The sequence below is a fragment of the Phyllopteryx taeniolatus genome, chromosome 16, assembly GCF_024500385.1.
Source record: "Phyllopteryx taeniolatus isolate TA_2022b chromosome 16, UOR_Ptae_1.2, whole genome shotgun sequence".
Lineage (NCBI taxonomy): Eukaryota > Metazoa > Chordata > Actinopteri > Syngnathiformes > Syngnathidae > Phyllopteryx > Phyllopteryx taeniolatus.
The window spans coordinates 8,585,232-8,612,076 of NC_084517.1; the positions used below are offsets into that span (position 1 = coordinate 8,585,232).

The 26,845-nt window shown below is 41.0% G+C and overlaps 3 protein-coding genes across 5 annotated transcripts; all 3 read right to left on the reverse strand.

Annotated features, from left to right (window-relative positions):
- Positions 1-303: 303 nt before the first annotated feature.
- On the reverse strand, positions 304-8,788 carry LOC133466405 (ATP-dependent RNA helicase DDX39A). The gene is made up of 10 exons (XM_061750062.1): positions 8,660-8,788; positions 5,154-5,370; positions 4,922-5,049; positions 3,717-3,993; positions 3,523-3,641; positions 3,302-3,433; positions 1,839-1,948; positions 1,521-1,665; positions 899-1,046; positions 304-525 (listed from the first exon to the last, which is right to left on the reverse strand). The coding sequence occupies exons 2-10, from the start codon at positions 5,359-5,361 to the stop codon at positions 509-511; spliced, it is 1,284 nt and encodes a 427-aa protein (XP_061606046.1). The 5' UTR covers positions 5,362-5,370; positions 8,660-8,788; the 3' UTR covers positions 304-508.
- A 367-nt stretch (positions 8,789-9,155) lies between these two features.
- Positions 9,156-18,237, reverse strand: si:ch211-106h11.1 (volume-regulated anion channel subunit LRRC8D). 3 transcript variants are annotated; one of them, XM_061749655.1, is made up of 6 exons: positions 17,044-18,237; positions 15,890-16,246; positions 14,459-14,980; positions 13,855-14,105; positions 12,234-12,611; positions 9,156-11,243 (listed from the first exon to the last, which is right to left on the reverse strand). In XM_061749655.1, the coding sequence occupies exons 2-6, from the start codon at positions 16,217-16,219 to the stop codon at positions 10,157-10,159; spliced, it is 2,568 nt and encodes an 855-aa protein (XP_061605639.1). In that variant the 5' UTR covers positions 16,220-16,246; positions 17,044-18,237; the 3' UTR covers positions 9,156-10,156. The 3 variants fall into 3 exon arrangements, with proteins under 3 accessions (XP_061605639.1, XP_061605640.1, XP_061605641.1); XM_061749656.1 differs by having other exon boundaries at positions 9,157-11,243; positions 16,064-16,246; XM_061749657.1 differs by lacking the exon at positions 17,044-18,237 and having other exon boundaries at positions 9,157-11,243; positions 15,538-15,992.
- A 147-nt stretch (positions 18,238-18,384) lies between these two features.
- Positions 18,385-26,373, reverse strand: gcat (glycine C-acetyltransferase). The gene is made up of 9 exons (XM_061749658.1): positions 26,114-26,373; positions 25,071-25,201; positions 23,075-23,176; positions 22,533-22,679; positions 21,075-21,229; positions 20,536-20,618; positions 19,450-19,621; positions 18,815-18,936; positions 18,385-18,690 (listed from the first exon to the last, which is right to left on the reverse strand). Exons 1-9 carry the CDS (start codon positions 26,325-26,327, stop codon positions 18,539-18,541), a joined length of 1,278 nt encoding a protein of 425 aa, XP_061605642.1. The 5' UTR covers positions 26,328-26,373; the 3' UTR covers positions 18,385-18,538.
- Between the last annotated feature and the right edge of the window lie 472 nt (positions 26,374-26,845).

Consider the following 26,845-nt stretch of genomic DNA (forward strand, 5'->3'; position numbering starts at 1 on the left):
AAAAAAGGCAACTTTTCCATTCCATTTGGCATATAGGGGTCCACGTGGTTTAATTAGCATTAGGATAATGATGGGGTCCTTGGAAGAAAAAAAAAAAACAAAAAAAACATTCTCCCTCTCTGTCAGGGTCTCAGAAAGTTTGTAAATTCCTGGTCAAGAAGGCCAGGCAAGGCTTTTCATTACAATTTACAAATTCACAATCCACTGGGATGTCTTCCTCTACAACATATACTGAAGTAATAGATACTGCTTGCCTAGTACAACTGTCCGGAATAATCTGGAATTCAAGTGACAAAAGTGAAATGGCTTTTTATAAAGTTTATTTCATTGAACAAAAACCATAAAAAGACAAATAAAACCAATTATATACCATGTCCCCAAAACCGACAATAAAAATAAAGTTTGATGAGAGGGAACTAGCAGAGCTTTCAAATAAACAGCAAAGTACGTCTAAATCCAAGTACAAGATGGGATAGACGGAGAGGCGATGTCTGCAAGGCTGGGAGATTCATCTGGACTGCTCAACTAAAGTGGAACAAAAAGAAAAGACGCAAGACATGAGTCGAGTATGTAAAAACTCACAGAGGGCAACAGCTGAATATCCCAACTTCAACAGGTGAAAGATGTAAACCCCATTTCAATTTAATGAGCTGTGTGGTTGCATAGCAGCACCAACTGTTTTCCCAAGTTGCCAAAACGACTAAATAACACTTGATTATTTGTGGGCTGCTCTTTGACACTAGACTCCAGGGGCTCACTGACCAGTTGCACACAGGATAATTACAGGTGATTTACAGTAAAGTGACAGGAATCTATCTAAATCCGCAAATCATTCCAGCGGGCCAGACCACAGGGCTCAGCCTCATTTCAGCTGCTATTAGACAATGACGGGACTTACTGTAAGAGGAGATGTCGATCTCGTCGGGCAGCTCGGCCACGTTGACCTCAAAACGATCCTGCACGTCGTTCAGAGTCTTGGCGTCGGTCTCGTCCGACACAAAGGTTATAGCCAGGCCTTTGGTGCCAAACCTACCAGCGCGGGCAACCTGACGAAAGCAAAGAATGCACGGGGAGAGTCAAACAAAGGACAGGAAAACTAGAATTCAACACTATTTGAGCTCATTTTTGTCACAGGCCGCATTGTAATTATGGACTCCTTCAGAGGCTCATTATGACTGTGAAACCATATAGTGGTACCTAGGCTTGTGAGTAACCCGACTTACGAATTGATAGTCTATTTTTTGTCTTGAGTTGCAAGCCAAATTATGTTTTTATAAAGTACAATACTGTACGTAGAGCGCCATTTTTCTTATTTAAAAAACAAAACAAAACAAAAAACCATCACGATCTCGGCTAACCTGAAAGTGGAGACAATTTGTAATTTCGGAACAGACTTTAGCAAGAAACAAAGTAGACGAATGATGTGGCAACAGGCCTCGAGTTTGACACAATGCTTTTAATGAAATGGGGGCACCGTATCGTTTTGTCATGACAAACAACGAAACTTTTTGCAATCTTACCCTGTGTAAATAAGTGTCTGAATCTTCTGGCATGTCATAGTTGAAGACGATGTTGACTCGCTCGATGTCCATCCCTCGACCAAAGAGGTTGGTGGCCACCAAAATGCGCCTTTGGAATTCTTTGAATTGCTGATAGCGAGCTAGTCTGCGGAGGGGAGCAAAGTATCATCAGTACAGCTGCCACCAGCATGACTGGAACGCTTGCCTCTTTGAAGGCAATTATGTGTCGAGCTAACTGGTGCCACTAAATGCAGCATTAACATTCTTGTGAGGTCAACGGAGCACACTTTATGAGAGGAACACGTGTAGTAGCCTCACCTCTCCCCCTGGTCCATCCCCTTGTGGATGGCAATAGCAGGGAAATTCTGCTCTACCAGAAGTTGCGACAAGGCGATGCAGCGCTGGATTCTCTTGACGAAGATCACCACCTAGAGGCAGACCAGTGTATCATACAATTTAGTCAACACTTTCTTGCCAGGTTACACAACCTCTTGATGGCAACAGCACGCAAAACCTGAGATTATACTTTCATGATACTGAATATGCATCATAAAGGTTTTTAACATCAAACTATGGTTTTATTTTATTGTGGTGAATTAGTGTTTACATGTGTTAAACGTCAACTAAACAGTAATTCCCAACCATTGGGCCATGAGGTGTGCCACAGGAAATTATGATGAATTATGATAACAATGCCACATGTTGCATTATGGTATGTTGCTAGCTCGTGTATCCATGGCGAATGTAAACAATGCTGTGTCGTGGTGCAGTGAGAAAGAAGGGAAGGGGATTTATTTAGACCACGCAGCCTCACTAACACCATCACCAGTGAGCTCTTGTACCCTGCCCGAAAATGGAGCCCGGGCAGCCACTCGATGGCTGGGACCTGGCTTAAGAGTGCTAGAAGGGAGTGTACTGCTTCGACCCTCGCTGCAAGGTTAAAGGTTTGTTTTTTTACTTATATCTTTGTGTGCAATGTGCACCTATGTTAAGCATCTTTAGGTGTTGAGAAGCACTACACAAATGGTATTAATTATTATTATAGTAGAGATTGTGGATGTCACCAAACTGTGCATGCATGCTACCGTATGTTTTAAGCTAGCGTATGTTTTACCATGCCTGCACCCAATAATGCGGTGTGCCTTATGTATGTGTTAAATACAGAAATAGACCCCGTAACTGAGACTGCGCCTTTTAATACGGTGCGCTTTATAGTTGTGAAAATACGGTACTTTGGGGCCAAACTGAGGGCTAATTTACAACAAACAAAGTTACATGTAATGTGTGAGTTTACACAGTGCGAGATAAAGTACCACTTGCGTGTCCATGCCAAGAGGTCTCGAAAATAGAAAATAGCGCATCAACCAAAGTAGTTTTTCTTCAAACATGTTGTGGGTAACCTGATTTAGCCAGGTCATTCGTAACCCGAGGTTGCACTGTATTTCTTTATTTAAATGTGCAACATTTTTCTCAAGTGGTGTGTCTTAAGATTTTTCTAATGTAAAATATATGTACATTGGCTAAACTCATCGCTGTTGTTGCCAGGCTCACCAGCCACACATGGCAACAACAACAACAATCATATTCTAACCACCCCAGGGTGTCTGGACGTAAAGTGAAAGTTTTCAAGAAATGAGTCCAATCGCCTCAAAAAAAAAAAAAATAAAAAAAATAATAATAATAATTTAAAACCCATAGTTCCCTATAGTAAATGTGACGCGAATGAATCTGCTCCAATGTCAAACTGTTGCTATTACAGTAATAATAATAATTCAACTCACCTGGTTAAACTCCAGCACATCCAGCAGGTCAAAGAGCTTGCGGTTTTTCTCACTATCTTTCAACTTGCAGTAGTACTGTTGCAGACCGTGCAGGGTTAGTTTGGTCTCGTCATCCACAAATACCTCCATGGGCTGGACAAGAGACAATAGGCGGACATGTTTAAATGCCCAAATATGAGGTGCAAACCGTTCCAAAGCAATGCCATTTCGGTTTCACTTACGTCCTGCATGAATTTGCGACAGACTGGTCGGATCTCCTTGCTCAGCGTAGCACTGAACATCATGACCTGTTTCTCGTGAGGCGTGATTCTGAAGATGTCCTGTACATCACACCTCATGTCTGCACAAAGACAGTTGGACAAATCAACCACCCGTGTAAACACGAAACAGCAGCCACTATTTCAATACAACGTACCAAGCTGCTCCAACATTTTGTCACACTCATCCAGGACAAAATGCTTGACGTTTTTCAGACTGAGCGTCTTGTTCCGGACGAGAGCGAGGATGCGGCCCGGCGTTCCAACGACTATGTGGGGGCAGTTCTTCTTTAGGACTTCCTCGTCTTTCTTGATGGGAAGCCCGCCGAAGAATACCACCGTTTTGACCGCGGGCATGTACTTGGAGAAGCGCTCGTATTCTTTGCTAATCTGGAAGGCCAGCTCTCGCGTGTGGCACATGACTAATACTGCTACCTACAAGAACAGACAGAAGGATATGATGTGAAAAACACAGGAAGAGTTTTATTGGTGATCAACTGACAGTACAGGAGAAAAAAGGTACCCAGAAGGCAATTCAGGCCAAATATATAAAATCAATTCCACAAAAAAAAATCAATTTGAATTATTTCCTCCTTTCCTGTATGAAAAATAAAATCACATCACTTAAAACAACATTTCCCCCTGCGCATTACTTTATTTCTGATACTAATACCAAATAAGCTTTAAAACGTTTCCCCAAATATGGTCCCCATAGAGTTAACATGCATCACATTCCACAGAAATACATAATTTTCCTTCACAGATATGAAACTATGAAGTGTTTTCTCAAGAAAGAAATGCCTCTTTCGTTGAAACATACATGTAAACACAGTTGTTAATAAATTAGCATTAAAAACTATTTAATATAAATTGAGCCATCAAACTACATGGCTAAGCTGGTCTTGTGTTCTTTTTTCATGTAGAAGCAGTACTGGTTATGCAACCGTGAGAAAACATTTACATCTTAAGAGCACATACGTCAGGTTCCTACTCCCCATGCAGGATTGCACTATAGAGCACAACTGACTCTTGTCATACGGAAAACAATATGAACATTGTTCCGCTCATGTTGCCTGTTTCTTAGTTGCTAAAAACAAAATTACCAGAGAGGTCGATAAAGTCACTAAATATCGCTAAATTGGTAACAATGACTGTGCTTTTGTTGACTAGCTCCACCCTGTTCACAGCCATGTTAGTGTAAGCAGTGCGATGCTTTGCACTATGAATGCCACTAGAAAAAGATTCTAAAAAACATCCAGATCAATAAACCTGAAATAATCACTTAGCCCTAATACAAGTCAGTTTCTCAAACACAACTAGGTTTAAACATAAAATAACCAACGTGGATATGTTAAATACTAACCTGTCCATCGACTGGTTCAATCTGTTGAAGAGTGGCCAACACAAACACAGCTGTCTTGCCCATACCCGATTTTGCTTGGCAAAGGATGTCCATCCCCAAGATGGCTTGTGGGATGCATTCGTGCTGGACTAAACGAGACAGACAAAAATATTAAGATCAAAGCTGTCTATGCAAAGAAACATCAACACAATTCCGACAGCCTATCTGCCTTGTAATGTCAAAGTAGCATCACCTTCAGATGGATGTTCAAAGCCACAGTCGATAATGGCACGAAGTAACTCGGGTTTGAGCAGGAAGTCCCTGAAGCCAGAACTGTGGATTGAAACGTAGGATCCCTTCACCTCCTTCTTGCCGGCAGGGGCTCCACTCTCAGGTGCTCCTTGGGGTTCTTCATCATCTTCATAGTCGAGCAGCTCATTGTCAACATCATTCTCAGCCATCTTTTTGACCTGGAACAATAAGATCAATACAATAAGTGACTGTCGCCACTTGGTGTTTTTGCACCTTGATAGGCAGCGCTCTTGCAACAGCCACGGAAATTAGTTGGCGGACTGCCTACAACGGTGCCCTATGACTCAACGGCTGGCCGGGGGGTTGGGGAGGAGCTAGATGGGAATGGAGAATTAAGACATTCTTTCTGTCTCTGTGTTACCCGACAACGGACGCTACAGTTGCTTGTAGGGCTGTCACTATTGAATCGGTTTAGAATACATTATCCTACAGATATTTCAAGTACTCAAGCAATCGCAACACCCCCCCCCCCCCCAAAAAGTTCCAACCTGCCCCCGAGAATTTTTTTTTCTAACTCCCATTCAGCTCACTCGTACATCATGTTATATGTACATTACACACCTAATAGTGACTTTAAAAACAAAACAAAGATCACAGACGCTCCTCTGTAGTTTTTGCCAATGTTTTTCACAGGACCAGCAGTGCATCAGTCAGCCACAAATGTCCGTGCGGTAAACATGGACAGTGGCCAAATGGTTCCAGCCATCGCAAATTGGTTTTGGGTGGTGAAAAGATGATTTTATTAATATTTTGTATTGCCTTGAAGCAGAAATGTTTGCGTCGGCCAATTATTGTGGTCGACTTAGCAGATTCCCTCCCCCCGCCCCACGTTGCTTGTTTACTTTGAACTTGGCTTCTGGCTAATGGGAGTGACATCAAGTACGCTGTGATGGCAACATCTATGATCCATCTGTGAAGGGAGACTCCAGTGCTGTGATCCGAAATCTTTCACTCACTACTTCCTACTCCCCATGCAGGATTGCACTATAGAGTTGACTACATACTGAGCTCATTCATAACAGCTTTCGGACACTACATGGCGCTCTGTTAATGACGTCACAGCTGTGGCACAATAACAAAGTAGGCTGTTAAGGCGGGTAAAAAAAATAAAAAAATAAAAATTGCTGCACATTGTTGAAACGAGATGATTTCTGTAAACAAATACGTGTCCTGTTTTTTTTTGTTTGTTGAAAAGAAAGTTACAGTTATACAAAAAGATTCCTTCCCTCCATTTGTGACGCATCTCGTAATGCTATTCTTCCACTTCTTCCCTGAAGATGCAATATATTATGGTATATCACGACATCGGTTGGCCACTACAAATTTTGAATGCACTATATAGGGAATTGAATTTGATCACCAAGCATTCGGATACCAGTACAAAATGGTGTAAGCACTATATAGTGATTAGCGAATGATTTCGGACACAGCCCAAGTCTCCTCTATCATCTATAGGTGGCTTTAAATGGAGTCTTGTATTCTGGTTATAATCGATTTAGAAACCCAAACTGAATGAAAAAGCTCCATAAAAACACCTCAGTCGGGATAAACAGGCCGAATCCCAATGGAATTTCAATTGGATTCAGAGGGGTGGAATATTTTTCGTGATGTAAACAGTGAATTGGAACGTTGTCGGACCGCGCGCTGTCTGCGCGTGCTCTGTCTTGACGTAAATGCACGGCGACGTCATCCTTTACGCACTTGAAAACATGGCGGGTTCCTAGCAGAGCTGCTCTGCGAAGATGTTTTTAACAAGCTGCTTTAAGAAAAGTGTAAAAACAACCACAAAAATAGACGACCAGAGGTGGGTAGTAACGTGCGACATTTACTCCGTTACATTTACTCACGTAGCATTTTAGAAAGATTATACTGTGCAAACTGCATATTTTTTTTACTTACCACCGTAACTGAGTATTTAGGTTAAGAAACGGTAGTTTTATTCTGTTCCAATAATCTAAATGCCGCTCACTACTTTGATCAATTATTGCTTATTTATTAACTAGTTCGTGCAATCTGTTTAGACTACGACTGCCCCTTCCGCATTGGGCGCTGTTCGCTCCAATCCGATTTAAGCACTAGTGACGTTTAAGTCTAGTACACCAATCAAACGACAAAAGGAAGTCACATGACCGCCCGCACATACGTCTTCTATTGGGCTTCCCAAGCATAGGTATTAACACTACATAGCCAAACCCGGCTTATCGACATGCCTATGTGGCGACCATGTTGGGAAGGTCGTCGTTACCATTGAAGACAACGGCGCACGACTCGTGTTTACATTTAGACGTAGAAAAAACACAGCTTTCATGTATTGTAGTATTTGTCACTGTCTGCTCAAACGTAGATATTTCAGCCAGCTTCTAACTTGAGAAAACACCTTGCAGTAAATTGCAGATGTTTTGTTGTTGTTTTGGCTGTGCATGTCACCGGTCTGTGGAACGGCTGTTCTGATTAAATATAGTGGAAATCGAATAGATCACGTCACATGTAAAAGGTTGACCAGAGATCTTCAATCGGAACGACAAAAAAAAGTCTGCATTTAAACCCGGCTTATAACCACTTCATATAACAGAGCATGTAGTAATGAATGTTTTATATCTTTATGTTTCATGCGTTTTTAAATATATATATATATTGTTTTTTTGACAGTGGCCTCTTGGGAAAGTAATTTCGGCCTTTTGTATGTTCCACATATATTTAAGAATTACAATAAAAGCTACCGTACCATCTTTTTTGAAGTCATGAGAATACAATGGGGAGAAGTTTCACCCACATCAACCTGTGGCTGATACTCTGAGTCAGATTGCACAAAGTAGATGCTGATAACATGAACGTGTGGGGACACATTTTCTTGCTTAAACAATGAGGGCTTGATCTGAATGGGAATGAGAGGCCAAATGGAGCACACAAATTACAACAATGTACGCATGTATATGGCCGGGTATCAAATAGTACATGATTTCAAATAGAGGCAACGCAAAAATAGGTCAGTTTGATCAAATAAACAGCATTCTGAGGAACAGATCAGCTAGAAAGTTCGGGCTCCTCGAACTTAAAATTCGCCAGTTGAGGAGCCCACCAGTCGGCATTGTGTTGCATAACAATTGCTAACGTGGCAAGCTAACTCGCTGAATCCTACACCACTATGAAAATCCCATCATAGTGTTTGCAATTACAAAGTGCATGAGTGGGGGCTACTATACACTACCAAGTGGTAAATCACGAGGACATACTTGCACTGGCGAAGTCGGCGAACCTTAAGTAATGCTAGGCTACAAATGCTAACCTCTCTGAGACAAACAATAAAGGAAGAGTATACCTAGTATATATTCAGTGTTGGTTCCGCGTACATTTACAGAAAAATCTCGAAGATACGCAAGTGGAAAAGCTCCGTCTAAAGCTTATTAACTTTCATTCATTAAAAATCAACTAATGTGAGACTCTTACCTGAACAGTACGGTAATAGATTCGACTCCAGCAGCAGTGAATCAAAACCGCATGGTGAGGCCTCACAGGCTTTAAGGACCGGAAGTCCCGCCTAAGTCAAATCCCGCTTACATCATTGGCTGAATTCGAAGCTCGAAATAAAAATAAGTCAGTGATTGGACAATAGGAAGGCTGCGCTCTATCTAGCCTGTAGAAAAAAAGCGGGCAGTGACGTTGACGCCAATCAGGCACTTTTGTTGTTAGATTCAGCAACCTTTCAGAGTTCAGACCGCCCTTGCAACTGTGACACTAGCACCCCCTTCCCCAAAACAACACTTTTGAAACGTTTTTAAGAACATTTCGCAACTTCTATAAAGTGACGCAAATGCTAAACGTACACATTTTCCCTTTAAGTTTCAGAAATCTTGCCTAGTCAAAATGTCCTGCTCTTAGATCATGTTGCTTAAATTAAGTGATATATTCCAAATGTCATTATTTTTACTGTTGTTTTTTTAAGGAAAGTTTTTGCAGTGTAGCAACGTTTGAATAGTGAAAAGTGAAAACTCTTTGGAGCAAGCAATGAAGAGGTTTTGAGAGCGGTGAAACAGATGCTAGCACAATAATTATGCCCTTGCTAGGACAGAAAGCATCAAGTTAGCAACATCCAGACATTAAGTACATATGCATTGTCTGATTGCGCAATCTTGTTTATACGATGCAAACAGCAAAATTGCATGTCTAAATGAACATGTGGGCAACTCTCGAAAATTCACATGAAAAAGAATCAATATTGCATGAAAATATACATATCAATGTGCAGCTACCCACTGCTAACAGAATATTTTTTTAAAGTTAACTCATCAATACAGCAGTTTACTAGTACTTAGCAGGCTTGCTCTACAGTTCCAAGATTCTGTTATCAAATCTCAAATCCCGCCTTCCTGCATATGTTGCCTTCACATGTTGTCCTCATGCCTGCGTGGGTTTTCTTCAGGTACTCCAGTTTCCTCCCACATTCCAAAACCATGCATGTTAGGTCAATTAAAAATTAAAACTTGTCCATATGTGGGAACGTGAGCGTGAATGGTTGTTTGTCTATATCGCTGGCATCGAGCGGAATCCCCGCATCTTCAAAACCATACATTTTCAGCATCTCCAAAACCATCACTTTTCGGGAAAAACAAACAAACAAACAAAAAACTTTGTTGAGCCATTAACATTGCATTATCAAAAAGAACAAGCCATTTTCAATACTTTAGATTGGTCAGTAAGTTGTAAAAATAACTGAACTATGTGGGGACTGACCAAGAAGTATCGATTTGTAAATAAAGAAAAAAGAAATTGATCAAATGTGGGCATAGGAGAGTTCCATCCAGTGATGATATGTGCCCTATACCAATTGGTTGACAACTAGTCCGGGATGTACCCTGTCTCTCGCCTAAAGTCAGCTGGGATGGGCTCCAGCTCACCCACGACTCTATTAAGGACAAGCGTTTTGGAAAATCAATTCCAGGAGTCTCATATCTGTGATTCCATGGCTGATGAGAATCGCCACTGTGAAGGAGAAAAGTGTGGAAAATCGTCTAAATCTGACTCATTTGAGCCCAAGCAGCAAGAATTGCTCAAGAAGTCCCTCGCACGTGGAGGCAATGAGAGAAAAATGCAATATTCCACCAGGAGACCACCTCCACGCAAGCCTGAGCAGCGGCCCAATTCGGCAGGCAGTTCACACAGACTGTTATCACGCAGATCAAACTTGCACAGATGATTTAAGGATGAAATCCCCACTGGTAATGATCGAAGAGAATTGTGTGATACATTTAAAAGGCAAAGCTTCATACAGTTAGTGAATAACTCTGAAGGCAGCCTCTGTAGCCTGTTCCTACTGATGTCTAACTCTGTGAGCTGTTGCAGTGCTTTCACCTCTGCAGGGAGCCTCTCAAGCAGGTTCCCAGCCAACAGGAGCTTTTGAAGGTTGCAAAGAGAGAAGAGTGGCAAAGGAATATTCAGGAGTTGGTTGTTGCACAGATCAAGGACCACAAGTCCTTTCAGTTCACCAATGCAGGCAGGTAGAGCTCCGATGTGGTTATTGGAAAGTCTGAGGCAAGACAGACAATTGAGATGAGCCAGACGAGAAAGTTCCCCCAGAGTTCGCAGCCTATTATTGTGTATGTCGAGAGCCTGTAGTTTGGTCAGAGCTTGCAGGGAAGATGGCAAACGCTCGAGCTGACAACCCCGAAGCTGCAGCTCTGTCAAGTCGACCATCTGCTTCAAGCTCGAAACTCCAAGCAGTTTGGCATCTTCATTACTAACCTCCAGCCTCACCAAGCTGCCAGCCACCTCATGCAGCACTCCAGGGAGCTGCTGTAGCATGCCGTGAATCACCAGTGCACGCAGGTGAAGCAAGTTTCTGAGGCTCCTGAGAGGCCAGCTGCGCCCCAGGCGACCAGATAGGTGAAGCTCATGGAGGCTGCGGAGGGAGACAACCCAGCTGGGGATCTCCGATGAGTGGGCGAAGATGATGCTGAGGACCTCAAGTCGTTCTTGGAGGACTCTGAGTGCACTGGGCTCCACTATTGCTGTGCACTGGTAGAGGTGGAGCTCCCTGTTGTGGTGATAATGAAAACAAATATGTTAAATGTAACATGGATTAGATGTACGGTAAGTCAGTCCATCCATTATTTTGTGGGGCTTGTCCTCATTCGGGTCATGTATGGTAAGCCGTTTGAGCATTTATTCAATTTCCCGAAGAACAGCACTGTCAAGTAGTGGACAGTCTTGACTCACTACTAACACGTAGTTGTTATATACTAGTGTGTCCTAGTCGTACTAATATTATTACAATCTTCAGAGAGTCTTGAATGAACCTAACATACATGTTTTTGTAAAGTGGGACGAAGACAGTGTACCTGGGGATTACACACGAAAGCATGAAGAGAATTTGCAAACTCAAGAAAGGAAGGCCTGACATGAGATTCAAACTCCATACCTCACAACTGTGAGGCAGACATGCTAACCACTAGGCCAGTCAAAAAGTGTTCAAATATTAAAATTGGAATAAAACAAACAAGAAAAATAATGTTAAGTAAATTTATGAATGCCATCAAATATACTGATGCACTTGAAAAGAAGAACGCAATTGTGTGAATTTTCTTGTCAAGTCAAAGGTTCTGGGTTTAAATCTCGGCTAAGGCCTTTCTGTGTGGAATTTGCATGTTTTTCCAGTTCTTGTGTGGGATTTCTCCCACATTCAAAAAACATGCATGACAGGTAAAATTAAGACTCAAAAATTCTCATTAGTGTCAATGTGAGTGAGTGTGAATGGTTGTCTATATGTGCCCTATGCTTGAGTTATTAATTTATTATCTAAAGTTACTATTCCAGAACAAAGTTCAAAGGCAATTTATTGGACTGAAAATCAATGATGGTGCAATTATGACACAGGGTTTCTCTGATGTCATTCTTATAGGACACATTGGAAAATTTTGCGGTACAGGAGTTGCAATGTGGGTTGGAAGTTCTCAATTTGTTTGTTTTAGCAACATTTTAATATTGAGACTTGGAGGGAATTGCAATTTATAGTCTGATATGTTACCTAAGGGAGGTCATGTCGGACACCTGTACTGTAAAACGAGCGTCTGTGATGAGCTCCAGTTTGAGGACCTGAAGGTGGCTGAGTGTAAAGAGGGCAGGAGGAAGTTGAGGAAGGGCAACCAGCTGCAGACAGGTGTGCCCACGGTGGTCAGAAGTAGTCAAATCACGCAGCTTATCCTTCCCCCAGTGTCCCTCCAAATGTGTATCCAGCAAATCACTCTCACTGTCAGGACAGAGAAAAACAGAGAGGTGCTGGACCAGCAACGGGTCGTACTGGTCTAACATATGTAAAAGAAAGGCCAGGTCATTCCTCAGCTCTGGCATGTCTCTCTGGGACTTTGTCTCTTTCAGCAAATCGAAGGGATACTCCCGGAGAGAGCTAGATCAAATCAAATGAAAAATGGAGTTAGATATCTAGCCAACTGTACCTCATAGAATATGACAAAAAAAAAAAATCAATGTTCAACAACAAACAACAAAAAAACAATGTTCAACAATGACAATTCTGAAAAAGCTTGAAAAAATTGATGTCTGTCAAGGACCAAAACCTTTTTTAATTTCCCCACCTTGAAAAATGTCATTAAAAAAAAGAATAAACTGGATTGAATGTGCGCTATATGTGTTGCCCTTGCTCGAATGCAGTTCCTATAAAACCTACAAGATCCAATTTAACTTCAGAATAATATATTCAGATTAAACTATTCCCTCCACTGGAATGAAAATTATGGCAATATGGTTGTGTATTTGTGATTGCAATTCGTTAGTATGGTACACTGTCCGCACGGTGAATAGTGGTTAGAATGTCTGCCTCGCAGTGGGAAGGTCCCGTGTTCAAATTCTCTCCGTTCTTGCATGGATCTTCTCTGCGTACTCCAGCTTTATCCCATACTGTAAAAGGTGCATGTTAGGTTTACCGAAGATTTCCAATGGTGTGAATGTCAGTATGAATGTTTTTTTGGCTATATCTGCTCTGCGATTGGCTGGCGACCAATCCAGGGTCACCCAAAGTCTGCTCATACCTGGAGAAAACCCATGCAAGCACAGGGAGACCATAAAAACTAAACATAGGAAGGCCAGAGCCGAGAACTGGAGCCAAAGCCTCAGAAATGTGAGGCAGATGTGCTAACCACTATGTCCTGAATACATCCATCCATCCATTTTTCGTACCGCTTATCCTCACTAGGGTCGCGGGCATGCCGGAGTTTATCCCAGCTAACTTTGGGCAAAAGGCGGGGTACACCCTGAGCTGGTCGCCAGCCAATGGCAGGACACATAGAAACAAACAACCGTTCGACCTCACGTTCACACCTACGGGCAATTTGGATCCTTCAATTAACCCACCATGCATGTTTTTGGGATGTGAGAGGCAACCAGAGTACTAGGAGAAAACCAACCTAGGCACGGGGAGAACATGCAAACTCCACACAGGCAAGGCCGAAATTGAACCCGGGTCCTCAGAATTGTGAGGCAGATGTGCTAACCAGTCGTTCACCGTGCTGCCATCCTGCATATATGAAGTACATGCATGCTTTTTAAATATTGTTTACATAAGTTATACATTACTGTATATTCTCCCTTATTTTAACACATTTCAAAAGTTTGAAATTTAAAAAATGACCCACTTGTACAAAATCCAGCTGAGGGTGTAAAAGTTAAGAAGGCCGTACAGTCCCAATAAGGTCAAGTAGGTCAACAGCAGTTTGTGCAGGAGGGACGAGAGCACATGGATACACTGAAAGGTTGTGTAGGCTACCAAGGGTTGCACCTCAGGGTGACAAATGTGGGTGAAAGAAAAAGCATTGAGAAGAGGGCCAATGTAACTCAAAATCAGAGTTACCATCAGCAGCTTGAATATCGTCTGGGCCAAGTACACCTAAGGATAGAAAAAAGGAAGACACCTTTTGAATAGTTTTTATGGACCATCATCCTCATTTTATAATTGCATAAGGTTAATATTATGTGAAGGCACGGTGGGGTAGTGGTTAGCACATCCAACTGACAGTTCTGAGGCTGGAGGTTCAGATCTGTGCTCCAGCCTTCCTTTTTGGCATCTGCTCTGCACGTTCTTCCCTTGCATTTCGTGGGTTTCCTCTGGGTACTCCGTCTGCCTCCCACTGTACAAGTGAGCCAGATGTGCTAACCACTAGACCGCCTACCTTAATATTAATGTAATATGTTGTAAATAGAGATTAAATAATGTATCATTTATGATAGATGATTTCTGACCTTGTAAATGACATCTGAGCTTTCACAGTGGGATCTAAATCTCTTAACCCGTTCAAACAGGGCCCTGGCCTCCTCACCATCACTTTTATCAAGACTAATTCCTTGCTTTGGACAAGGAGGGCTGTGAGTCGGGAAGTGGGCCGAGGAACTGGTCAGCCTAACGGTCACAGTGGAATCAATGGAGTGACTGGAAGGGCACGGCGAAGGAGGAGTGGGAGAATCTGACTGTTTCAAAAATGGCCTGAATGGGTTTGACTCGACTCTCAAGTGGCCATGGAGGCTCTTCTGTGGCACTTTTGGTTTGTCTTGGAGGTTCTCCTGTCGGGCAGTGTGGGTCAGGGCCTGGGACGTCCACGGTGACTCGCAACACTTTGCCAAGATGGCCAGGAAGTGCTCGATGCACGCAGACGTGTGGGGGAAGTGGAGCCAGAAGGAGCCGCTGGCCACCAACATTAGAGACAGTAGCAGTGCTATGTAGGGGAAGAATCGGGAAGACCAAGGCAAAATTTCATGGGCGCACACCTAGAAAATCACACAAAGACTCATTAACCAATATTCAATCACATTGTGGGCCATTCCAAAACTGGAGGACAATTTAGGCACGTTTTTGAAAAACAGCCCACTTGTTTTATAATTTGTCTGTTATGTTTTAAGGAAAAACAGGTGAAGTTGAATCATCATATAATTTAATGTCCAGCTCAGCCAGTAATGATATACTTTTCATGAGATATTTTATTTGTCGTGTTGTGTTTGGCGCATGCCTGTTACATATAATCAAGTACCTGGAAAACAATATTTCAAAACTATTGCTGAATAAGTCCTTCACAATTAAATCAAGTTAAATTTGATTCAAATTCAAATTTATTTTCAGTATTCCTCTAATTACAGTAACAGGGTTGAAAATCAATGCTAATGTTGAGTTTTAGAGTACGCTAGCTGTGTTAGCTCCTATGCTAACTGGTCAGAAACAAGTTAGCTATACAATACAAAAAAGAAAACCTTTGATATTAATATGTCAAAAAAAGAGAAGTATTTTGTTATGAATAAGAGGGTTGCGTTGGTTTGAGTGACACACTCACATTACAGTTGAACACTGAAAAAATGGCCAGAGCATAAGCTTGATGATTCAATTTCTGCTGAGACATGGAAGTCACTTTTTTCGCTTCCTCTAGATTTCTATAAAGGTTTTAGTAAGAGGATTGCAAGTATGTTGAGAGACATAACTTCAGAGGATAACTACTATCCGAATCTAAAATACATCTGTGATAAAACAAAATGTTTTAACGATTACAAGGAAGGCATATTTATAGAAAAAAAGATTCTTTAAAACGTATTTTGATCTGTTAAATTTGATATGTAAAGTGGTCATCCTCCAATTCTGGAATGACCCCTTTTTTCCATTACCAGCATACAAGGCTTATAGTATAGTACCTGGCTAACATAGACATACTGCTGGTAAACTAGATGAGTGCGTCGACCCGAAGGAGTCAAATGAAGATTTTGGCCATCGTCAGGTGCAATATGTGCTGGCAACTGTGATGCTAAAGAGTCTGAGGGATTGTAACTTGAATTTACTGAGGCAAGAGGATTCAAAGGAATGCACACCACTTTGTCCCTGGACAGTTGCACCGTACTGGCAAGAACGGAGGTCATCAACATCAGGACCACCGTGTAGTCCATGAAGACCTCCCACCATGGCTTCAGCAGTTTGGACCTGTTCTCGTGCTGCTCCAGCGAAACCAACTCTGACAAGGAAAACATTTGGACCCCTTGATTTGGCACAGATCACTGCAAAAAATACATGCATAAACTTACTGAGTGATACAGTGTTCCCCCCAATATATTGCAGTTCATCATTGGCACACTCACTATATTGCATTTTTAAAAGAAATTATTTATTTGATAGTAGACTAATTACTGTAATCTTCTTGTATGTGGGAAAGGAGAGGCAGTCAATTATGTACTTTTTAGCCGCTGTTTGAATACCACCGAAACACAAACACGAGCACACTCAAGCAGCAGCTGCTGTCGACCACAGCTCACGTTCAGACACCAGGCCCTGCCTCTTAAAGGCACACATCACAGCAAAACACACAAACTACATACAGTATTATCTATACAGTACATTTTATGCTTGCAATATTTTTGTTCAAATATAAAAGTCAGTTGGGATAGGTGCCAGCTCACCTTCGACCCTAATGAGGACAAGCAGTATAGAAAATTCATGGATTGGATGGAAAATCAATTGGCTACATTTCATCTAGGGATGAGTCACTGTTTGACTATGTGCTTCTATTTCTTTGGCTTTATTGTTCACATAGAATAGGTCATTGTTCCAGAACAAAAGAAAATAAGTTTAACAGCTTGGTTTTGCATCATATTAATGAAGAAATACTCCGCATTACAAATATACATCAGGTATAGCAACACATATACACAGTAATGCATAGTGTGTTTCTTGCGCTTTTTATCTGCGCACTTTGAATTGATTGCCTCTCAGTAAACGATATACTTTTTATGCTATTAAAAATAGTTAGCGTTGCAGAATATACAATTATACACCCAGAAAAACAACATTCACTTACCAAACTAAACTGGTGTTTTCCCTGGCAAAACCTGCACGTCTCCTGGCTAACACACAGCTTTTCAACTGTTGCCATGGCACTGGAGAATGTGTGGCGAAAAAATCCTATTCAGGCCTCGGACCCATTAGGGACATGTATGCACCCTTTAACTCTTGGAGTACCAACTTAAGTCTGCAGGAAAGAAAAAGTATTTGCATGGTTTTTTGTTGTTGTTGTTTTAAATGGTAGCATTTTTGCACTGGTGTTAAAGTGCAGCGCATCACATGTTGGTCTCATTCACTTTGTTGCTCCCATTTAGGCTACTCAAAGGCAGTAACAACATGAAATACAGACTAGTAAAATTGATCTTGTCTATCTTAATGTGCATGCACAATAATGTGTAAAATTCCATCAATGTACATTACATTCTTTGGCATTTTTAAGAAGATAAACAATCCAACACGTAAAGGTCACAGGTCCTTTCACGCCATCTAACGGGAAGAATGTTTGAATGGCAAATTTCTCCCTCAGTATGTACCCATTGTTGATTCTTCACCAATTAATTTTTCAAACGTTCACCTAAATACACAAACACACACAAAAACATCCATCCATCCATCCATTTTCTGAGCCGCTTCTCCTCACTAGGGTCACGGGCGTGCTGGAGCCTATCCCAGCTGTCATCGGCCAGGAGGCGGGGTACACCCTGAGCTGGTTGCCAGCCAATCGCAGGGCACATACAAACAAACAACCATTCGCACTCACAGTCACACCTACAGGAAATTTAGAGTCTCCAATTAATGCATGTTTTTGGGATGTGGGAGGAAACCGGAGTGCCTGGAGAAAACCCACGCAGGCACAGGGAGAACATGCAAACTCCACACAGGCGGGCCGGGGATTGAACCCAGGTCCTCAGAACTGTGAGGCTGACGCTCTAACCAGTCGTCCACCGTACCGCCCACACAAAAACAATGATTGCAAATTACTTAAATTGTATTTTTTTTTCGGCTTCTGTACACATTGTACCAAAGCCACCAAAAATCTACAGCCTTCTACACTCAATACACTAGAAAGTCAAGAGCAAAAATATTAGAATTTAAAGTGGAAAACAATAAAGCTACTACTAGCATGGAGAAATAAAGGGGAAGAATAGATTTTTCTCTTCAATTGTTAATACATTTAACTCGTATTGGCTGCATTCAAAACTGTATCCAGTTTTGCATCTCTAAAATATCCGAATTAAAAAACCCAGTCAAAAGATTCAAAGACAAGTTAGAAACACTCTTTCACTTTTTTTTTCCACTCGCAAGGCAATCAAACACGTCGTTAATAGTATTTTGTTTTACCATCATCACCTACAAGTTGCAGTACAAGTAGTTTATTTATCAAAGTCAACACAAAAGTTGCCAGATGAAAATAATTACTAGTCATAGGTCATCAGTAACAGGCCACAATAACTGAAGGAACACTTTGCTGGTTGTTTGGTTTTCATAGTAGTCTTTTCCTAGTTGTCCTTTCAGGAAACGACTCCATGCTTTCTGCCCGTCTTAATAAAGGCGTCGACGCAGTGGTCAATGTCTTTGTCAGTGTGTGCGGCTGAAATCTGAACACGGATTCTGGCTTTGCCTTTTGGTACGACGGGGAAGGAAAATCCAATCACATACACTCCTATGGAAGAGAGAATCAAATGTATCGATGTTAAAAGTTCATTGCTAGATTATGTACAGTAAATAGGTTTGTGTGCATGTAGAGGCAAAGGAAAATACAAGGTAAGATTAGACTTGTGTCTCACCTAGCTTCAACATATCATCTGCCATTAGAGAGGCAAGCCGTGCATCACCCAACATTACGGGACAGATCGGGTGAGTGGAGCCCGAGATGGTGAAGCCGGCCTGCGTCATCTTGTTCCGGAACCTGTAGCACAGAAAAGAATAAAATTGCACATCCATACAACAATTAATAATCACCAGCATTATTATAATACTCATATAATGGGAACAGAATAGTGAAAAATGTTTTCATCATTGACTGCAGGATGTGTCCTGATTCTGATTGCATGTGGTTTTTTTTTCTTTTTAGAAAATGCATTTAAATTTGATCATGTCACACATTTGCATTTGTGGGCCACTAAAAAATTATGTAGCAGGCCGGATCTGGACCTCTGGCCTTGGGTTTGGCACAGTGACATATCAACAGAGCATGTACTTCCTAAAAGAGTAGCAAAAATTATGTGCTTTACTATTTTTAGCCACACATTATTTTAAGATCACACTTCATGCACACAATCACACTTGTGATCAGAGGGCTGCATCGGGGTATTCAACAAATCACCCGCTGATAATTTAAATATTTGCTCATCTATTGTATTACCATAGTTCTTTATTTTTATACATAAGCACAATGACGATTATCAAATAAAATAGCTACCTCATGGTTTTGGCTGACATGCTCTGCGCAATCTCATTGGAGGCGAGCAGCAGCTCAACAGCCCGCGTGGCGCAGCCCACCACAGGAGGTGGGAGGGAGTTGGAGAAGAGGTAAGGCCGAGAGCGCTGCCTCAGTAAGTCAATGAGGGGCTTTGGCCCCACTGTGTAGCCACCTGACAGGATACAAAATATACAACGTGTCACTTTTTCTGTATTACAACTACACCTGACCTGTTTTGAACCATTTGAGCTCTATGCTTGCCAATTGTGTCCGCCTCGGTTCTTTTTTTTTTTTTGTAGCATTCTTGTTGTGTTGATACAAATGTAATGAAATTCCATTTTTGTCCACGAACACCTCAAAGGGAGTTTTTAATGTTACTGCACGAAAAAATTATGATACATAAAAATGACTGATACTGCTAATTATGGATTTTGTGCTTTTCTCCCTTTTAAAAATATTAGCCTTATGTGATCTAACAAGATTTTAAAGGGTTAAATTCTAAATTTCAATGTAATTTTGCTTTCATAATCAGGATTGACGGAAACAATAATAAGGTGAAAGTGGAAAAAATATATATATGTTAACGCATATATTTATAGCCTTGTGGGAATGTAAACAAGAGGTGGCTATTTTTTTTTGTCATTGATAAGCTGAATTTTTCTGTCAGTGCCCCCCAAAAATAACTGCATAATAATTTGTGTTAGTGCTAATCAGATACCCATCTGTGACTTTACTCTTAGCAATAGGAGAAAAATTGTGGTACTGAGTATAAAAATTTAACTTTTGAGGTTGTTTTCCAACCTCCAGATTGTGCAATTTGAAGGTTTATAAATAATAGCAAATAGTAACAAATATATTGTTACCGACAAGAACCATTTAACCTTTTCAAGAGCACCAGTGCCTACAGGGGTACCAGCGGCTGTTTACAAGAACTGATGTTAGTTCAACACTTCATACAGTAAGAGTAGCATAAAACATCTTAAAAACTACAGACTTTGTATGTTGGTGGACAGAAAAGGCCAGGAGGAAGCTGAAAGGGTAGTAAATCTGAAGAAGGCTTGAGGCTTAAGAAGAGTAAAAACACACCAGCTGCACCTCCCAGTGCTTTTCCCAGCGTGGAGTTTACGATATGCACTCGGTCCATCACTCCCAGCAGCTCATCGGTTCCTCTAAAAATAGACATGAACTTAAACTTAGAAACAATAGTAAGCTTCAGAACTTGCAAATAGCCAGGAAGCATCTGCATGTGGGCCTGTTTGCTTTACCTGCTTACGACCCTCATGACTCCTAAGTCATTTCATGTCCTGAAACCTTATTATTTAAAACACATACTATAGATGACCTCCAGATGCAACATGATAAGATGTGTAGGAAGAGAACATATATTTTCTGAGCAATAATTCAACTACAGTGTCAAACCAATGTGTAGTCATTCATTCACAAATAAAAAGGGCAACTCTTCTTTGTCCACTGAAATACAAAATCAGGTCACAATATTTCTTACGAAATAACACTAAACTTTCTAATCAAGAAAGACAACAGATATGCGGATGGTACAAAATAATAGAACATTTTTGTGAAATGTAATAAAATAAAATAAAATAAAGCCAAAGCATTTTACTCACCTGCCCCGGGGCCCAAGGAAACCAGTGGCGTGGCATTCATCGATGAACACCATGGCTCCATACTGCTCAGCCAGATCGCAGATTCCTGTTAATGGCGCCACATCGCCATCCATGGAGAATACGCCGTCAGTCACCACCAGCCGCATACGACATGACTGTGAAGTACAAATGCTTATAAGTCATTGGATCAAGCCTTTACAAGGATAATAATGCAAACTTTTTATTGACACTGTCAGAAAGGTAATTATTTTAACAATATGTGTTTTGTTTATTATCGTGGTTGTAGTTTTTTTCTTTTTGTTTATGGACAATGTGCACATACGTTAATCAATATCAAAAGACTTGAAGAGATGCTTGCACCAGATTTAGAAGAAAGCTAATTTCCATTTGTTGTCCAAAACATAAAATAAAACAAAGCCAAACATACAAAACCCCCTAAAATGGGGTACACGACAACGAACACAGACTGATAAGATGCACAATAAAATGCCTCACTGATAAAATTATCAAAACATACAGTGCAAAAATAATGAAAATGTAAAAAGCCAATGAATAATACCAAGTTTAAAATGTGAGAACAACGTTAAGACTCTTCCAGATTCAATTTAAATACCAAACCAATTCAAAGTTACATGGAATTTAGAATTTACAGAGAATATTTTTAAATACCAGCAATGGTAATTTACAGTTTGCAGGTGTGTAGAACTGTATAATAAAGTTCATCAAAACATAAATGGAGTCTTTTAAATGACTGAACGGCAAAATAATTTACAAATTCCACAAAGGATAGGAGATACACTTTTGGCCCGTTTTTAAATCTCGAGTGCAATGTCCAATGTTCTGTGAGATGGATCAACGACTACGGTTTCACCACTTTTCGCAACTATGTTCTATACACTCAATAAAATGTGCACATTTCACACTTATTCGAACGAAAAATAGACCACACAATTGGAAAACCATGTTTGAGCTTATAAATAACCAAGTTGTGATCAAGTTTACCTACTGTCAAGTGACACATACCTACTCCCAAAAAGTTAGGGATATACGACTTTCGGGTGAAATTTCAGGATGAATTTAAATTGCACTTTACAGGTGAACTTAATTTGACCTTTTTTGATCTTTTGAATGCACGTGTCAAACGGTTTAATATTTCAGCACTTTTTGCACAACTTGCTGTGTTTTTAACAAGGAGATGAATAGCAAAATAAGTGTTTGATCCATGAATTTCACAATACATTTCCTGGTTCAATTAGAATTGGAATTTAAATAGTCCTCTTCATCATACTGTAACATTTTGACATCACAAAACCAGGATGACACTTAACAATTGATGAACAGTGCCTTGCCACTGCAAGGCTTCAAATAGGATGTTCTCTTTGTGGGGATTTTCCTCAATTCACTTTTCCTAAGCACTCGTCCTGAACCCCAAATTACATGAGAACATGCCCCACACACCTGAGACTCATTGAGCTTGCTCTCCAAATCACTGAGGTCCATGTGTTTGTAGCGCAGTCTCTTCGCCCGACACAGACGGATACCGTCAATAATAGAGGCGTGGTTAAGTTCATCCGACAACACCGCATCGTCTGGGCCCAGCATCACCTATTGCAGGAGGAATTCAAATGTTATAGTTCACCGAGGGCACGGGTGTCAAACTGGTGGCCCCGGGGCCAGATCCGGCCCGCCACATCATTTTATGTGGCCCGTGAAAGCAAATCAAAATTGCTCCTTGTGTTCTGGTGTAATACCATTGAGATATGTGCAAGCATGTTTTTGTTACCAATCCCACTTAGAAAAGAAATACAATAGTTGAAAAACATGTTTTTATAGGCGTCTGATTTCAAAACTGGCTATTCATCAATGTGTTGTGTATACTGTATGTAATTAGGGAAGTCATAACTACGATGTGGCCCGTGACAAAAATTTGTTTAACACCCCTGACCTAGGGGATCATGTACCTTGATATCCACTTTTAGAGACAATACAGCATTACCCACCTCAAACAGTCCCGCATTGGCGTCAAAACAACTGGCATAAAGGATGCAGTCTTCCCTCTCGTGAAACTCTGCCAACTTCTGCTCCAGGTTTTTGTGCAAATCCTGTAAATCACAATTTCCGCTATTTATGTAACAGGGACATACTGTATTATGGAAATTTGACTTTTTAATTGCTTATATACAAATAGGTTTCTGGAGTGCCTGTCTCCTTGTGAAGTGTGAAATTAAATAACTAAGTCAATATTGGAATATTGGCCATATAAAAGAATAAAGTAAGCAGAGCAACAGTGTTTGCACAGATTAGTACTACCCAACAGCGTTAGTTTATGATAAGCTGCACATGATCACATCTTTAGCCAAGTTGTCGACGTGTGGGAGGGTGTATTTGTTTGCCGAAAGTGTCTGTTGCATGCGCCATGTCTCGATTTATCTGCTTGCAAGTAATCACTCGGCGAGTAAAGAAAACCCGGTGGCCCCAAAGAACAGGGGGAAGATGAACAGTGACTTATTTGCCTGGGACAGATCCGCCACTCCAAAACCGAGTAATTTGTTATGTGTACAGTAATTCTCTTTCCTTTGTTCGAATGTCTGAGTTATTTTATTAAAAAGCTAAAAACATACTGTTTTAAATTGTGAAAAAAAATACATGACGTCACCTTTAAATGATTAAAAAAATGAATGAAATCCCATACAAGAGCTTTACAAAGATAATAAAGTGCAGAAAGGAAAATATATTTTGGCAGTGTTAATCAGTACGGAGCTTTATGTGGTATTGTTGCACGACCCAACTTTTGATGCAGTCGGTTTTGAATTTCATGTTTGATACTAGGCTTTACATGATCAGGATTTTTGGGGCCGATCACCAATCACCGACTTTAAAAAAACGATAACCGATCCGATCGCAAGATGGAGCAATGTGTCTATTTAAATGACTTGTTCATTTACTGTATATACTTGTACACTGTATACTGAGTATCTTCAAAAGTATTCTCTTGTCCAGTGATTCCCAACCAGTGTCCCGTGGCACATTAGTGTGCCAAGAGCGATCTTCAGGTGTGCCATGGGAAATTATAAAATTTTACTTAACTGCTCAAAAAATTATTCATTTACAAGAAATAATGTATCTTTGTTCCTCTATTTATGCCAGTGAGGCATAGTGACAGACAGAACAAATAAATGTTTTTCTATTAGATGGCAGGAAGTACATACAGTAATTACTGTGTAACTACTTTTTGTGACATTTTTGTTTGTTTGTGTGCCGTGAGCTTTTCCAATTGTAAAATATGTGCTTTCGCTCCATAAAGGTTGGACATGTTTTTTTGCCCACTTGCGAGCGGTATCGTATTAAAAGTATGTGAACATACCTCAAGCAAGCCTTAAATGAACTTAATCTCCCGAGCACCGGTGACCACCAGCACACGTTTTTCCCCATTTTGTTCTTATAATACACGCATTTGCGATGTCGTCGCCATGGTAACGAATGTATCTGGTCGCGTTTGAGTTGTCAAGATAAAGCCCCGTGATCGTAAAAGACGGAATGAGGTGGCATCGGAATACAAGATTTTATTGCAGTAGTCTGACATTGTGCAATCGTGAAAGACCAAATTTGTCTTGTAGTCTGATACACACATTACGTGTTGTATGTCTCAGACGTGTTGTCTGTCCCACACCGCCGATATGTTTTTTGAAAAATAACTTTATTGGCTGTCAGATATTTACAGTAGTACGTCAAAAGACACACGACAAAGGCTAAAAATAAACCAGCTTTTGAATTCAAATATACTGCAGACAATGGCGACGCGGAGTAAATGTCTTTTGCGGGGATCGTCGAATTATGACATTAAAGCCGATCAGCTGATCACCATAAAACGCTAATTATCGGCCGATACCGATCAAGCCGATCAGATCAGTGTAAAGTCTATTTGATATCATAGGCATGCCTAATGTTGTTTCTTCTGAGTGTATGCTAGCGTCATCAGTTTATTGGACACTGTACCTGAGTGCCGCAGATAAATCTGACTGAGCTCAATCCAGCGCCGTACATTTTCAGCGCATCAATCCCTGCTTGCACCAGCTCCGGATGACTGGATAGTCCAAGGTAGTTGTTGGCGCAGAAGTTCAAAATGCCTGCGAGTGTTAAGGGAAACAGAAAACATGAGTTCCAGAACTAACATAGTCTGGCTGCATAATGTGGTGGCTGAAAAAAAACAAACAATACAATGCAAACAACTCAGGAGAGACACACACAAGTGGAATCTGCCAAAACAAACGAGACAACATAACCGCTTGGAATGAGTTATAAATTATAGGCTTTACACGATCAGGATTTTTGGGGCCGATCACTGATCAGAGAGTTTAAAAAACGATAACCGATCCGATCACACGATGGAGGAATGTGTCTATTTAAATGACCTGTTCATTTACTGTATACACGTGTGTACTTAATCGCTCAAAAAAATATATTTACAATAAACAATGTATATTTGTTCCTCTTTTTATGCCAGTGAGGCAAGGTGACAGACAGAACAAATGAATGGTCTTCTATTAGATGGCAGGAAGTAAATACAGTAATTAACGTATCAACGTTTTGTGACATTTTTGTTTGTTGGTGTGCCGTGAGATTTTTCAATTGTCAAATATGTTCCTCGGCTCCATAAAGGTTGGAAATCACTCCTCTAGTCAGATCGTGTATTCTAATCAGTAGGTCAAACCAACATTACAACATGACAGAAGTAATGGGTGCTAACTTACTGTAACTAAATGACTTCACCCACACCGAAACTTTAGAGCATGATTCGACAGAACGGCGGCGTGTTTACGTCCAACCGTTCGTGCTACCGCTAGCTTGCTAGGCTACATAACGTTTTGGTTGCCTGCTTGCGAGCCGTATCTTATTAAAAGTACGTGAACATACCTGAAGCAAGGCACTACTTTCCATGACTTCTGATGTCAAATGACCATTTATAGCCTATTTGTTGCAAATATGGCCCAGGACGACAATGCGCATGACACCCCTGAAAATGTTTTGTTTTCACTCACTGCCGCGGCTTCCGTCCACGTTGATGTGCGGTCCCTGCTTGGAAGTGATGATCCTCTCGGCTTTCCACGTCCCCGCCGCACGAATAGACTCAAGCTCGCCGTTTAACACCGCCCTGACTTCCGCAACAGCCGCGTAGCTCCGATTTACAACCGAGGGCCGCGGAACCCCCCGGAGAGGGTTCAACAAAGTCCGCGCAGCTTTGCCGAGAGACATGACCGTGAATTGTGTCGTTTTTCTTTTTTTTTTTCCCTGTTGTCAAAAGTCACCGGAAGTGGGCTGCTGCAAAGTGAACAGAGGGCGTGGCATTCTGGACCAATCAGATGACAGGAAATATGGTCGGGTGGCGTAGTTGTCCAATCGGATTGCACATTGTCTCACTCTCTCGGGGCAAAAATTTGAGCTGCGTGTTGTACTGCGGCCAAGCCAGCCTAAAGTAGCAATCAAGCCAGCCGCCCCTAATTTTGTTCATACTAGGCATTACGGTAATAGGTCGCCAACTCGCGGGAAAGCCACCTTCAAAATAAAAGCCTCCCAATAATATGGACGTCAATGCTCTTCGGTTAAGGAATGCAACCAGAAAGGTTAATTTGAATCTTGAGATGCATTAAAATGTAGTTTATTTCATATCTTATGAAAAATAAATGGTAAATGGACTGCACTTATATAGCACTTTATCTACACCATCACAGTGCCCAAAGCGCTTTACAAAGCCTCACATTCACACACACACA